General features: G+C 44.8%; 1 protein-coding gene across 3 annotated transcripts in view; it reads right to left on the bottom strand.

Moving 5' to 3' along the window:
• Nucleotides 1–15,076, bottom strand: part of MTCL2 (microtubule crosslinking factor 2) — a 97,954-nt gene that overhangs the window by 20,713 nt on the left and 62,165 nt on the right. The window contains exons 5-10 of one of the 3 annotated variants that reach the window (XM_070744887.1): nt 12,150–13,379; nt 10,826–10,993; nt 9,064–9,189; nt 7,767–8,018; nt 5,807–5,914; nt 4,046–4,213 (exon numbers count right to left, since the gene is read on the bottom strand). In XM_070744887.1, coding sequence (XP_070600988.1) covers nt 4,046–4,213; nt 5,807–5,914; nt 7,767–8,018; nt 9,064–9,189; nt 10,826–10,993; nt 12,150–13,379 — 2,052 coding nt within the window. Of the gene's footprint in view, nt 1–4,045; nt 4,214–5,806; nt 5,915–7,766; nt 8,019–9,063; nt 9,190–10,825; nt 10,997–12,149; nt 13,380–15,076 lie in introns of all 3 variants that reach the window. The other 2 variants (XM_070744888.1, XM_070744886.1) reach the window with 2 other exon arrangements.

A 15,076-nucleotide genomic window follows, 5' to 3' on the forward strand; every position in this document is an offset into this window, starting at 1 on the left:
CTAACTCCCTCCCCCTGCAGCCAAAAACTCAAAGCCTGTATCCTGCCGCCCGGTTTACCCAGGACACGAGCGGCGAAGTGACTTGGAGGAATGGAAAGTCCAAACCGCCCGGTTTCAGTGGGGTTTCCCCGTTGCCCAGGGATTCCTTCGCCCGAACGGAGGTGGCTGTGGTGTGTTCAGGAATCCCTGGGCAACGGGGAAACCCCACTGAAACCGGGCGGGTTAAGCCTCCTTCGGCGACTGCGGAACTGCTTGCTGTCAACTTTGCACTGGGCAAAGAACTCTTCACCTCCCGCCAGGCACGGACGAAAGGCGTGGAAGTCTATTGTAGCAGCTGCTACAGCGGAGACATTTGGGGGGGGGGGGGGAGGCAGGAGGCAGGAGATCCGGCCCTTCACTTGCCCTCCCAGCAAAAGGCAAAGCCGCGCAGCTCCCCAGCCGCCAAAGGAGGCTTAACCCCACCCCTCTGTCCCACTCATCGCCCGTGGTCGGCATAACCTCCTCCTGCCTATCCCCGCTTTTCTGCCGGCCACGGGCGATGGGTGGGACAGAGGGGTGGGGTTAAGCCTCCTTTGGCGGCTGGGGAGCTGCGCGGCTTTGCCTTTTGCTGGGAGGGCAAGTGAAGGGCCAGATCTCCTGCCTCCTGCCTCCCCCCCAAAATGTCTCCGCTGTAGCAGCTGCTACAATAGACTTCCACGCCTTTCGTCCGTGCCTGGCGGGAGGTGAAGAGTTCTTTGCCCAGTGCAAAGTTGACAGCAAGCAGTTCCGCAGTCGCCGAAGGAGGCTTAACCCGCCCGGTTTCAGTGGGGTTTCCCCGTTGCCCAGGGATTCTTTCGCCCGAACGGAGGTGGCTGTGGTGTGTTCAGGAATCCCTGGGCAACGGGGAAACCCCACTGAAACCGGGCGGGTTAAGCCTCCTTCGGCGACTGCGGAACTGCTTGCTGTCAACTTTGCACTGGGCAAAGAACTCTTCACCTCCCGCCAGGCACGGACGAAAGGCGTGGAAGTCTATTGTAGCAGCTGCTACAGCGGAGACATTGGGGGGGGGAGGCAGGAGGCAGGAGATCTGGCCCTTCACTTGCCCTCCCAGCAAAAGGCAAAGCCGCGCAGCTCCCCAGCCGCCAAAGGAGGCTTTACCCCACCCCTCTGTCCCACTCATCGCCCGTGGTCGGCATAACCTCCTCCTGCCTATCCCCGCTTTTCTGCCGGCCACGGGCGATGGGTGGGACAGAGGGGTGGGGTTAAGCCTCCTTTGGCGGCTGGGGAGCTGCGCGGCTTTGCCTTTTGCTGGGAGGGCAAGTGAAGGGCCAGATCTCCTGCCTCCTGCCTCCCCCCCAAAATGTCTCCGCTGTAGCAGCTGCTACAATAGACTTCCACGCCTTTCGTCCGTGCCTGGCGGGAGGTGAAGAGTTCTTTGCCCAGTGCAAAGTTGACAGCAAGCAGTTCCGCAGTCGCCGAAGGAGGCTTAACCCGCCCGGTTTCAGTGGGGTTTCCCCGTTGCCCAGGGATTCCTTCGCCCGAACGGAGGTGGCTGTGGTGTGTTCAGGAATCCCTGGGCAACGGGGAAACCCCACTGAAACCGGGCGGGTTAAGCCTCCTTCGGCGACTGCGGAACTGCTTGCTGTCAACTTTGCACTGGGCAAAGAACTCTTCACCTCCCGCCAGGCACGGACGAAAGGCGTGGAAGTCTATTGTAGCAGCTGCTACAGCGGAGACATTGGGGGGGGGGAGGCAGGAGGCAGGAGATCTGGCCCTTCACTTGCCCTCCCAGCAAAAGGCAAAGCCGCGCAGCTCCCCAGCCGCCAAAGGAGGCTTTACCCCACCCCTCTGTCCCACTCATCGCCCGTGGTCGGCATAACCTCCTCCTGCCTATCCCCGCTTTTCTGCCGGCCACGGGCGATGGGTGGGACAGAGGGGTGGGGTTAAGCCTCCTTTGGCGGCTGGGGAGCTGCGCGGCTTTGCCTTTTGCTGGGAGGGCAAGTGAAGGGCCAGATCTCCTGCCTCCTGCCTCCCCCCCAAAATGTCTCCGCTGTAGCAGCTGCTACAATAGACTTCCACGCCTTTCGTCCGTGCCTGGCGGGAGGTGAAGAGTTCTTTGCCCAGTGCAAAGTTGACAGCAAGCAGTTCCGCAGTCGCCGAAGGAGGCTTAACCCGCCCGGTTTCAGTGGGGTTTCCCCGTTGCCCAGGGATTCCTTCGCCCGAACGGAGGTGGCTGTGGTGTGTTCAGGAATCCCTGGGCAACGGGGAAACCCCACTGAAACTGCAGAGCCGAAGGGTGGCCTTTTTGTCTGGGAGGGAAGATGACGCGCGGGCGGCACAGGGGGGGGGGAGGCAAAGCTCTGCGGCTCCAGCCACTTTCAGCCAAGCCTCCCCGGCCACGCAGCCAGGGAAGCCGAGCCGGGCGTGGCGGCGGCGGCGCTGCTGCTCCGGTCGCCCGATCGTCTCCTGCCTCCCGCGCCGATGTTCCACGCCCGGCTCGGCTTCCCTGGCTGCTTGGCGGGGGGGGGGAGGCTTGGCCGAAAGGGGCTGTACCCGCAGAGCTTTGCCTCCCACCCCTCGCCCCTGTGCTGCCGGCGCGTCATCTTCCCTCCCAGATTCCCCCGGCAAAGTGACGTGGAGGAATGGAAAGCTGAAACCGGGCGGTTTGAGTTTCCCATTCCTTCAAGTCACTTCGCCGCTGCTCTCCTGGCTAAACTGTGTGGCAGGAGACAGGCTTTGAGTTTTTGGCTGGGGGGGAGAAGTAGAACCTTCCTAACTCCCCCCCCCCACCAGCCAGAAGGAGCGGCGAAGTGACGTGGAGGAATGGAAAGCTGAAACTGGGCGGTTTGAGTTTCCCATTCCTCCAAGTCACTTTGCCGCTCCTCTCCTGGCTAAACCGGCGGCAGGAGACAGGGTTGGGGGGGGGTACTGGGAAGCCCCCCAGGCCGACTGCCACCTTTTCAAACAGCCGCGCCCTTCCCAGCTGAGTCCTGAAGCCAAGCGCCAAAGGCGAACTTCTGCGCTTGGCTTCAGGACTCAGCTGGGAAGCGGCACGGGTGTTTTAAAAGGTCTCCCCCGGCATGGGGGGCTTCCTAGCACCCCCCCAAACCCGGGTTGGGGGTTCGGGGGGTGCTAGGAAGCCCCCCATGCCGGCGGGAAGACCCAGGGAAGGTTCCTTTGGCCGCCTAGCAGCTGATCTGCCCGGCGGTAATGCAAACTCCACCATCTACGCATGCGTGCAGATGGTGGTGTTACTTCCGGGTAGAAAACTCGCGATATAGCGTTTCGCGAAACTCGAGATCGCGAAACTCGAGGGATCACTGTATTTTAAAATGAGGATCATTTAAACTCCTTCTGAATCCTGATTGCATTCCTTTTTATGGCAGAAGATTCATATTTGTTTCTCCTAAATAAGAGCAATATGAGCCCGGTGGCGCAGCAGGTAGAGTGCTGTACTGCAGGCCACTGAAGCTGACTGTAGATCTGAAGGTCAGCGGTTCAAATCTCATCACCGGCTCAAGGTTGACTCAGCCTTCCATCCTTCCGAGGTGGGTAAAATGAGGACCCGGATTGTGGGGGCAATAGGCTGACTCTGTTAAAAAGTGCTATTTCTAACATGTTGTAAGCCGCCCTGAGTCTAAGGAGAAGGGCGGCATAAAAATTGAATAAATAAATAAATAAAATAAATACAATCAGCCAGAAATTTGACAGCAGAGAACCATGGCTTATTAGAACTCTTATACCAAGGACCCTCAAAATTATCCACACTGTCTTAAGGCTCCATTCATAAGTTCCAATTTTAAGATGTTTATTAAAAGAAGATTCTACAAAGTTTTTAGAAACTGCAAAAACATAGAAGAATAGGAAAAGATTATAAAAGAGTAAATAAAAAATAAACATTAAGAAAAAAGCAAGAAAAGTATATAAAGAAGCGTCTTTCAATCTTCTTTGCAGCAATTACAAACATAGCAACTGCCGTCTATCTCTTCTTACATTACAATGGAGAAACTTTTTTTTTATTCGATCAATTGGCATCTGACTCTAAACATGTTTCTCGGATTCTAACCTGAGTGATAAGACTCTTGAGTTCAGTTCTTTCCATCTCCCAGGTGGCTTTGGCTTTGGCAAACTGTTGCTGCAGTTCGTTCATGCCTCTCCTCTCTTCCCGTAGTTCTGTGCATAGCTCTTTCAAGATCACCTTCATATCTGACAAGGTCTTGGTATATTCACTGGGCTAAAAAAATATATAAAAAGAAAAAAATATGTTCATGTCACATTGTGCAATATAGTGGACTAAAGAAGGAGTTACCAAACTATATCAGAAAGTTTCAGAAAGAAAAGAATTTTGAAAGGGCAGCAAGCCAAAACCAATGTTGAAAAGCAGTGTAGTATGATGTTGGACTAGGATAAAAGTTCAAATGATGTTGGGCTAGGATAAAAATTCAAATGTGCTTTATCTAAAATCATTCCCTCTCAAGTAACCTACCTCAAATGTTTGCTATTCAAGGAAAGAGACACTCTTTACCATTATAAATTATTTGATGACAGAGTAGGCTATAAATATAAAAACAGTTTTTAAACATGGGAAAGCCTGCATAGCATGTCTTATGCAATTTATTCATTTTTGGCTTCTGATTTTCTTTACAGTATTTATAAGTATCAATAAAAATTACCTCTTACTCTATGATTATAAGAAAAAAAATCTTTTTCTTGTTATCTCTTTCTTCTAATCATTAAAACCATAATTTGAAGTTCATTTTTGTGTGTTTTGCACAAGAAAATCTATAAGAGGTTTCTAATCATTAATAAACATAAGATTTTCCCTCTCTTTAATTAAAGACATCACTTTAGCCATCTCTGCATATTTCATCATCATTCCTCCATTGTGACTAATGTTGAATTTTCCATTTTCAAAAAATATAATGATATTGATGGAGTTATATATATATAACTCCATCAATATCATCTTCAGGCTGGTGCTTCTGTCCTTGTTCTAGGGCGAAGACAGCCGTAGAACAAGGACAGAAGCACCAGCCTGAAGATGACGAGTGGGACCTCGTTGAAACATCGCCAGAAATTTCTAAATCCTACACGGGAAGAAACCCGAATATACCAAGACCGTCATACCTGTACCCGTGAAAATCTACAAAAACATACACACACACACACACACACACACAAATATATGTAGATTGTTCTGAGTTCGGGTTTTGCCCCGTGTAATATTTTGAGTGTCTATGCGACGTTTCAGTGAAATCACATTCACCATCATCAGGCAAGTTGTAAGCTTCGTGCTGCTGTAAATATAGTTTGTTTATATATATATAAAGTTCCATGGTTTTGTTCCATCTCTTTGTTCATCAATCGCAGAAGAAATGTCTCTGGTTTCAATTGTATATTAATCTTTCAGATCCTGTAAATTAGTGCACGTATTTGTATTCAACTCAGAAGTGTTCAAAATCATACATTATTTTGTCTACTTTAAATAGGCAAATAGACTTTATAATAATTGTATGTAAGAAATCCATTAACTAGTATATCCATTTGCTACCAAAGCTCCCTTTGATTTTATTTTACAGTTTCCTTGAAAGAATTAGAATATCTTATAATAAGTTATATCTTATAATATAATAATTGTTTGTGGTGCCACATACAAAACTATTACATCACTTCAGACAGCATATTTTTCAGTCAGCTCAGCTCATTCATTCAAATTCAACTAATTCAGAGAAGTACCAAACAATAAGTACTTAAGAGGGACTATAAACGATCACAAGTTCTGTATAGAATGGGTTCCTCATTCCTTTGGTCTCCTATTCCATCTTACCATGTTCTGAGACCAAAGATCTCCAGTGTATGTCATATTATCTGCTTGCTGCTGTGGGTTTAGTTCTTCTTCTTCAATCAGTAAATATAATTCTTTCATGCTATTTACCTAAAAAAAAAAAGCAATTAGTGAGTGTTCTGTCTGGGTCCCCCCAGACGCCAACACCAACTAAAAAGAGTATCCAGACACACTGGTAAAAAGCAAAGGCAGTTTATATATTTGAAAGCAAACACAGGTAACAAAAACTGTTCTTACAGACAGGAACGTTATGAAGCTTCACAGAGGTTTCACGACGGCCAGGCAATAAAACAGGATTCTTGCTGGCAAAAACAACACTGGAGGTAATAAAACCCACGCCTCCCCCAAGTCTTCAGCCTTCGAAGCCACAAGCCAGGATCAGAGACGCCAAGAATCGAAGCAAGGTCACAGGACTCCCAATTGATAACTCTCCACAATACAGTAAGGGCGGGCCTGCCTTTTCAACCCTGCTGAGGAGAACCATACCCAAACCCAGCTGTTACCAATTCAGGGATGGAAATACCTTGCTAATTGGCCCCTTCTTTGGGCTGCCCATCTCTGCCTCATATCTATGATAGCCTGGGCGTCTTCATCTAATGAATCCAGGCTACTCGCTGGGGAGAGCCCCCTCCCGGGGGTCTCAGGCTGCTCTCCCTCCTCCTCTTCCTCTTCTGCCTGGTCCTCCCCCTCCTGTTCATCGTCCTCCCCCTCTGAGCATGGATCCGGCAGAGTTCCAGCCGTTCCCTGAGGAGCCTCAGGCTGAATCACAACAGTGAGTAGGACCCTGTCATAACTAAATCGGCAGCTTTGTTGTCTGAAAACAACCTGCTCAATAAGGAGCCTACTGGACCCTTCAAACAGAGGTGACAGGTTGAGAACTGTCAACAGGTCAAACCTATCACTCAAAGTGTGATGCTACAATAAGCACCAGCCACACAGAGATTTTTCCATGCCATGTCATAACAACTATGTTCCGTAAACCCCTCTCTCTCATGTTTCTGTACCAGGCACCTTTCTAGACATTTGTGCCTGGAAAGAATCATCCTCTCGGATAGTACATTGGCATATAAAGAAGCTGTTGTTGCCAAGCCCTGAAATTTTTCAGCTGCACACAAACTATGCATTCTATTTCAATTAGCATGAATATGTTGCTCTGATAATGATGAGAGACTGTTTTGTTCATCTACGTCCAGAGCCAAGACAATTCAATAAAACCTTATCAGGCAGGTAAAATAATTCCTTCTCCATCCAGTGTTGAAAATAAGAGGCAAGAATGTGGCTAACAGGATGTAAAGAAGCATAAAGATGCTACTACAGAGTTATTTTTACAGCAGCATTCTTGAAAAAGCCTCGCTGCAGATTAATTCCCGTATCATACTTTAATAAAGTAAAAATGCATAAGTCTATACATGCTTTCTATATCATTTGTGATTGTTCTTCCTGCAGTAGAGCAGGTATAAAGACCCTTCGAAATGTTGAAGTGTACCATCTCTTGTTACTGGCTTTCTTGATGGTGGATGAGCTGTAGCTTTACAGTGTGTCAAAGAGTATAAATTCCCCATTTTTAGAGTAGAGAGGAGGATAAATAGAACGTATGTTCTAGCCAAAGTTGACATGACGTATGCATGAAGAATTTAAACAATGCTGATTTAAGCCTTGCATCTCAATTGCTGACCTTCCCCAAGAGGTGCCACAGAGAAAATAATCTAATGCCAAAAGCTAGATAATAACTCTTGCCTTCAAAGAGTGAAGGACTTGAAAAAAGATAAGAAGGAATGGCTATACATGTTTGACAGGGCCTATATTATGATAACAGCCAACCTTGTCTTAAAATGAAAAAAGATATTAACAAAAAAGGCGACTGTCCAAGTTATCTTTGTAAAAGTCAATGGAAGATTTTGATTACACAGATGCAGAAGTTCATGGTCAAACATTACTCTACCTCCAAGAAATCGCTGCATTCATTTTGCAAGGTTTTCCCCTGCCTCCAATGCTTCAGAAACCACTTAAGCTTCATAAAGAGAAGGAGGAAATTCTGCTTGAACTGTTGGGATTCTTGTACCAGAAGGTTCTTCTCCTGGCTCCAGAACTTCTGCTCCAACCGCCTCTGAAGGTTCAGGCTCTGCAGCTCAAATTCTCTTCTGAGGAGGGCCTTCTGGTGATCATCCTTTAGCTGATGAAACACGGGAAGAAACTGAGAACATTACACAACAGGGTGAGGTGGGGGCGGGAGGGTACCAGCAAAGCCAGTTCACATTTAATCAAAGGAAGCAAGAGTGCAGACCCCCCCAAAAATCTAATGTACAGTGTTCCCTCGATTTTCGCAGGGGATGCGTTCCGAGACCGCCCGCAAAAGTCGAATTTCCGCAAAGTAGAGATGCGGAAGTAAATACACTATTTTTGGCTATGAACAGTATCACAAGCCTTCCCTTAACACTTTAAACCCCTAAACTGCAATTTCTCATTCCCTTAGCAACCATTTAGATTATTACTCAACATGTTTATTTATTAAAGTTTATTAAAAAAAATATTTATTAAAGGCGGACAAAAGTTTGGCGATGACGTATGACGTCATCGGGCGGGAAAACCCATGGTATAGGGAAAAAAACAGCAAAGTATTTTTTAATTAATGTTTTTGAAAAACCGTGGTATAGCCATTTCGCAAAGTTTGAACCCGCGAAAATCGAGGGACCACTGTATATAGGAGGCATGGATATTTTCTTCTCTTTCACTAATGTTTTCTTTTTTAAAATATTTGAAATGTTTGGTATGGAAAAGCAAAAAAAATGTTTAAAGCATATGGAAACAAAATATAGTGAATTTAGAATTTTAACTATTAAAACTATTCTGGGAAATGTTGTTCAGAATAATGCTGGTTAGGGAGAAAGAAATAACCAACAGACATCAGCCCACCTGTTTAGAAGCATCCAGAGTTCACTCCACAAATTCTGGTTAACACCTGAGAATCATCTAATACTTACCAAGTAGGTAAGCTTTACTGTACACTTCCTATATACTAACTCATGGCAATACATTTCCAACATACAAAGACACCAAGTAAAGGCATTTGCTTCTTTGTTGGCAACTGGAGAGTGCAGAACAGAAATATTCTGGGCTTGCATCCAACTGCAAAATGGTTGAAGCAGCCCAAGGAATAAGCTTGTACCACTGCTCTCTTATATGTTTGCTGCAAGCTTTTCTTGCATTCCAGAAGATGACTCCAAACAAACCCCACTAACCTGGCAGATTTTCTGTGTGAAGTTTTCTGCTTCCTCTTTCCTCAGCTGCCTTTCTTGGGAAAGTTGTTCCTGAAGGCCCCTCAAGCTCTCATTAGCTTCAGAAAGAACTAGTTGCAGTTCCTTGATCTGCAAGAAAGGTAGAACAGCCAATAGTCAGAGGAGATATCATAGCAGACCCCAAAATTGAACCATTTTGTTATTATCTATCTATTCAACTTAACCCCAATAATTCTATGCTATTTGGGAGAAGATACCGAAAAAACCCACCCCTGTATATGATATAATGGGAGCAATATTTGCATTTCATGTATCTTTGTGCACATATCTAAGACTTGTCCTTTGCAGTGAGGTGTCTGTGCACATGCTTTAATGTAACAATTGCTACATACCGTATGTGAAAATCTAGAAAGTAACATAAAAGGAAGAATCCTGGAAAAACCATCAGCAATGGTCCCATGGGCTCAGTTTATTGCATATTGTAAACTTCCAAACTGCAATTTTGCACAAGAAGCCAGCAAACCTCCCTTCAAATCCTTTCTATTTTCTACTTCAGTTTTCCTCAACATGGTGCTCTCCCAATGTGTTATGCTGGCTCAAACACCATGATCTGTAGCCAACAAAGTGACGCAACCCATCAAATAGAATGGACAACAGATTGAATCATTTTGTTATTAATCAACTTAACTTATTGCTGATTACTGAGATCTCTGACATGTTAGTATCTACATATTCCAATTTGGCTTTTCCCAAAGGTTTAGCAGAAATCAAAATGCAAAGGTGGATGAATGAGAACATTGCTTTTATTCCCCTGCCTCCTTAATATATAATTAACGGATACTTTCCCAGCTAAGCAACTCTAAGTTACTTAGAGGCCTTCTGCCTCATGTATCCCAGCGACCAGACAGGTCCCACAGGTTCGGCCCTCTCCAGGTCCCCTCGACCACTGCGGTGGCTCCGACCCTATAAAACTCCCTCCAGAGATTCATTCCTCCCCCACTCTCCTGGCCTTCCAGAAGGCTTTAAAAACTCATCTGTGCTGGCAGGCCTGAGGCCATTGAGCTTAACATTTTGCTCCAGCCGTTAATTTGAATCTGACTGTGGTATAAATGAGTGTGAATGTGAGTGTATGGGTTTTTTAATGGGTTTTGTAGTTTGTAAATGGGGCTTTTAGATTATTTAATGTTGGACTTTTTGAATTTTGTGTTTTTATATGTTGTAAGCCACCCTGAGTCCTTGGAGAAGGGTGGCATATAAGTCCGATGGATGGGTGGGTGGGTGGGTGGGTGGGTAGCTAGACAGACAGACAGACAGACAGACAGACAGATAAGGTAGGTAGGTAGGTAGGTAGGTAGGTAGGTAGGTAGGATGGATGGATGGATGGATGGATGGATGGATAGATAGATAGATAGATAGATAGATAGATAGATAGATAGATAGATAGATAGATAGATAGATAGATAAATAGATAGATAGATAGATAGATAGATAGATAGATAGATAGATAAAGTAGGTAGGTAGGTAGGTAGGTAGGTAGGTAGATAGATAGATAGATAGATAGATAGATAGATAGATAGATAGATAGATAGATAGATAGATAGATAGATAGATGGGTAGTTAGGTAAGTAAGTAAGTAAGTAAGTAAGTAAGTAAGTAAGTAAGTAAGTAAGTAAGTAAGTAAGTAAGTAAGTAAGTAAGTAAGTAAGTAAGTAACCCAAGTCCCCAGCCAGCCACCCTCTCTTCCTTTAGGAACATTGGCACATACCTCAGACACATAAGAATCCTTCTCTTCTCGTTGGTATGTCTTGTAGCTCCGGTCAAGTCCCACGTTGGCTTCTGAATTGAGGGTGGCAGTGTTGCTGCTGCTACTGCGATACAGATCAGAGGGCCTGCTCTCCCCGACATCCCAGTCTGGAGCCTCCCTAAAGTCAGACTGCTGCATGCATGGGCAAGTTAATGAGAACGAACCAAAAGAATAGAAAAGAAAAGAAAGAACAAAAACAAAACAAATGGGTCTCAGGAACAATAAAGAGAGCTACAAGACAACAAAAAGGATGAAGAGGAAGAGGAGCTTCACTACCGTGGCAGAAGATAAAGTGGAAAATAAAAGGAGACACAAAATGAGCAGACACGTGGGCTGGATTGTTTGGGGAGGGGAAAAAGAGAGAGAGGGAAAAAATGTGCAAACACCAGTTATGGTGCCATGCAGTGCTAGGGGTGAGGGTGTGGCTAGCTGGAATAACGGAGGGGGCCAGCGCATGCACAAAAATAGAACTCTGAAAATTTAGAGTGTGCTTCAGGAGGTTGCAAGCCAGCCATTCTCCCAAACCATTTCCCACAAGAGCCAAGGCATTTCATATCCAGCTTGGGTCACTACATTTTTCCCTTGCTACACCAGGGGTCCGGTCTGCCAGACTGAATATTCTTAAGTAGGTAATTAGCGTAGTCAAGACAAACACACAGTCTGTCTGCAGACGTGAAGTTTCAAGCATACTTCCATCCCTCCATTCTAAACAGGGGGGAAATGCGTGCATCTGACAAATATTCAATTTATATTCATTATTATGGCAAAGTTATCTGAGTAAACCTCTCCAAAATTACTGGGTCAGGCAAAAACCTTGGAAGCTAATGTTTTCTCTTACTGAATTGACTTTGGAGAATTACTTTAAACGGGCACTATTCCAGAGCAAATTTATCAATATGCAGAAATGATTTGGAAAGGTCATGGCACATGATCTTGATTATCTTGTAATGCAATCCCCTTCTGGCAGGGTTATGATTTCATTTTTCCGCCCTACATATGAAGTAGATTTGGATTGGGGTTACAATATAATATGCATTTGTCTAGGCAACCTCCTGTCCTGTGCACACTCTGCTAAACCAGAGTCCTATTTTGTTAGTGGCCTCAGTTCCATGCAGTGAACTAGTTGTTAGTTTGTCATTTCACTCTGAGAAAGTAGAAAAAGGAAGTTACATTAACAGGGTCAGGTTCTGGTTGGTTAAGGCAAGAAAAAAACAGTACTGTGCAGCAAATAAAGCAATCAAAACTGCAAGGGAGTTCACTGTCAACAACTCAGAGAAACCCTCACCTGGAATTCAGCACCGTGACTTTTTCGTAGAGCTTCTTTGGTGGAGTCCTGGGTGCTGGAACCCGGTAGGGAATCCTGCTGATCTTTCAAGCAGCCACCAATATGGTCCACTTTTTTCATAAAGGTGTTTAGCTCCTGTTGCAGGACTCCAAGCCGCATAAAAATAGCATTGATCAGCTTAGAATCTGTAGTATTCTCATTGTCCATTGCCTCACTCAGAACTAACTGTGCACAGTCATTGTCCATGCAAAGTTTGAGGTTAGAGGTGAAGCCATTGGCATCAGAAATCAGGACATCGATAGCTTTGCTGACAAGAGCAGCCTGATCTCGGATGTCAAGGAGGGACTCAAAGTCTTTGCATTTGAAAAGCGGGTTGGGGCTGCTTTCGTGAGTTTTGCTGAAGCCATTGCTAGATATTTTCTCCTTTGCATCGTTTTCTCCCCCATTAGGAATTTCTTTCCAAAGTGAGGTTGGGATGCACAAGGCAGAATCACCAGCTTCCGCATCCGTCTCCAGCATGGGCCGGGTGGTATGGCAAGAGGCGAGATCACAACGCTGCAAGTTGGAGAGTAGCACACGGTTCTCATACTGTAGCTTCTTAACTTTGCCACTAAGCTCACTGATTTGGACCTTGGCAGTGGCCAGTTCTTCTTGAGAAGTCTCGCTGATCACTGAACAGCTGTCCTCAGATAAAGTGATATCCAGATCGTGATCTGACTTGTACTTATTGAGCTCGTTCATGAGGAGCTTATTCTGTTCCTCCAGCTCCATCAATGAACGTCTCAACAGGTCTGCCTCTTCTTCCACAAACTGCAGGTGCCGCCTGAGTTCTGCCACACTCTCCCCAGAGTCTCCATTGTTTGTCATGGAGAAAGCCAACTGGATATCTTGTCCCAAAAGGTCTTTATCCCCCTGCCCCTTCATATCATCCATCTCTGCCCTCAGTCCTCGATTTTCAACTTCAAGCTCCACTATTCTACGGCTCAGAATATTGGCTTCTTCTTCAACAAGTTTCAAGTGGACCTTTAGTTCGGCTTCTCTAGAGTGAGGTGAGTCAGCCAATTCTTCCATGGAGAGCGAGCTTTCTAGGTCCCCATACAAGGACTGGTATTTTGTCAGCTCATCCTTCATACTGTCATTCTCTTTGGCTAACTTGGATAGCTTTTTGCACATCAGAGCAGATTCCTCCTTAGCAAAATGCAACTGACATTTGAGATCCGCACTGTCTTCCTAGGATCAAAAAAAGAAATGGTGCAAGCATTAAAATAGTTCTTTTAACAAATCACTGTATATTGGAAAGACTATTGCTCTTTTGTGGTAGTAAGATTAACACTGACACATTATCAATAATTTATTATCTCGATATTGATATTATACTGAGAAGTATAATATTCAAAATTGGGGTTGCTGTTGGAGAACTGGAAGTTTTCATAAAGCCTAAACAAATCAGTTCCTCTTGGATAACATTTTCATTTTCCCTTGAGGAACATTATCTCATTAAAAGTGACCGTTAGACCGTTATAAAATTAGTTCATTTCCTGCCTATATAACTCATGGAATGAAAGCTCTAAGAAAACCCTCAGAAGAAAAGAATGTCTCCAGTAAGCATTGAAACCTTCTTTCCAGATGTCCAGTACACTATGAGCATTCAGTTACAACTAACGGCTGAATGTTGCATCAGCCAGAACTGGGGAAAAAAGCAACTATTCTTCAATTCTTAAAATGTACTGCATTGTTGCATTATCGTTACAAAAATTCTATTGCACCAGATTCAAACATAGCATAAATTAAAGATTTGCGAAGCTAGACATTCACTAAAGATTAAAAAAACCTTTCCTTTTATCCTTTGAGGCAAGCCAGTAGTTATGTTTCCTTGGAATTATGAGCATATCCTACAAACTATGTTCAATAAATGCCTCCGTGTCAGAGCAGAACTTTGTTTCTGGGTCTGATAGTTCAACTGCTGGATATTTCTTTAAAGAGTTTTAATATTTGAACTCTTTAAAGAAATATGCAGCGGTTGAACTATCAGACCCAGAAGCAAAGGTCTGCTCTGACACAGAGATCTTAACAGAGATTTCAGCAAAAATACAATATGCTACTCTCCTCGGTTTGTTGCTCTTCACTTATTTATTTGAATTTCTTAGTTCCCAATTCCAATGGGGTCTTTAATACTGAAATGAAACACTGAGCTATCTTTAGGAATCAGGCTAACGTAATGCAGTTAATCAGGGGGATTAACTTTTTTTTTCACTGGGGAAATACATTTTGATATGTTTAATGTCTAACCTCTGGGGAACATAGTTGATACTATGATGATGTAACATCATCTGGGAAGGGTCTAAAGGTTTTTTCCCATCAATTTTGGGGTTGGGGATCGTTAAAAAATAAAATAGATGTTAACATACTCCTTGCTAAGAAAACTACCGTATTGTTCAGAGTATGATGCGCTGGAGCATAAGATGCACCTTGGGGGTGGGGGGTGGAATAGTCTGGTCAGCTTCAGCGCATTATTTTATGCTCTGGTTAGGGCTTTAAAAAAAACCTTCTTTGGAGCGAGTAGCAATCAAAAAGCCTCCAAAGACTTAGGATTGGAAAAAAACCTTCTTCGGCGCAAGTAGCAATGAAAAAAGCCTGCAAGCTTCGAAGAAGCTACATTTGAAGTATTAGACGCAAATGTTCAGCCTCTGGGGAGAGAATGTGCATCTTATATTCCCAAAAATACGGCACATGAATGCGTCAAATTTAAATGGAGCAATCTTTGGGGGCTGCATCACATGAAACTTCCAAATGCTTGGAAGCCCCATGTAGAGCACATGGCAGTAATCAGTCTAGAGGTGATTAAAGCATGAGTGACTATAAGCAGGGCCTAATCCAGGAACAGGCAACACAGATACACAAGACCAAAGCTATGCAAAGAGCCTCCT

The sequence above is a fragment of the Erythrolamprus reginae genome, chromosome 3 (assembly GCF_031021105.1).
Source record: "Erythrolamprus reginae isolate rEryReg1 chromosome 3, rEryReg1.hap1, whole genome shotgun sequence".
Classification (NCBI taxonomy): domain Eukaryota; kingdom Metazoa; phylum Chordata; class Lepidosauria; order Squamata; family Dipsadidae; genus Erythrolamprus; species Erythrolamprus reginae.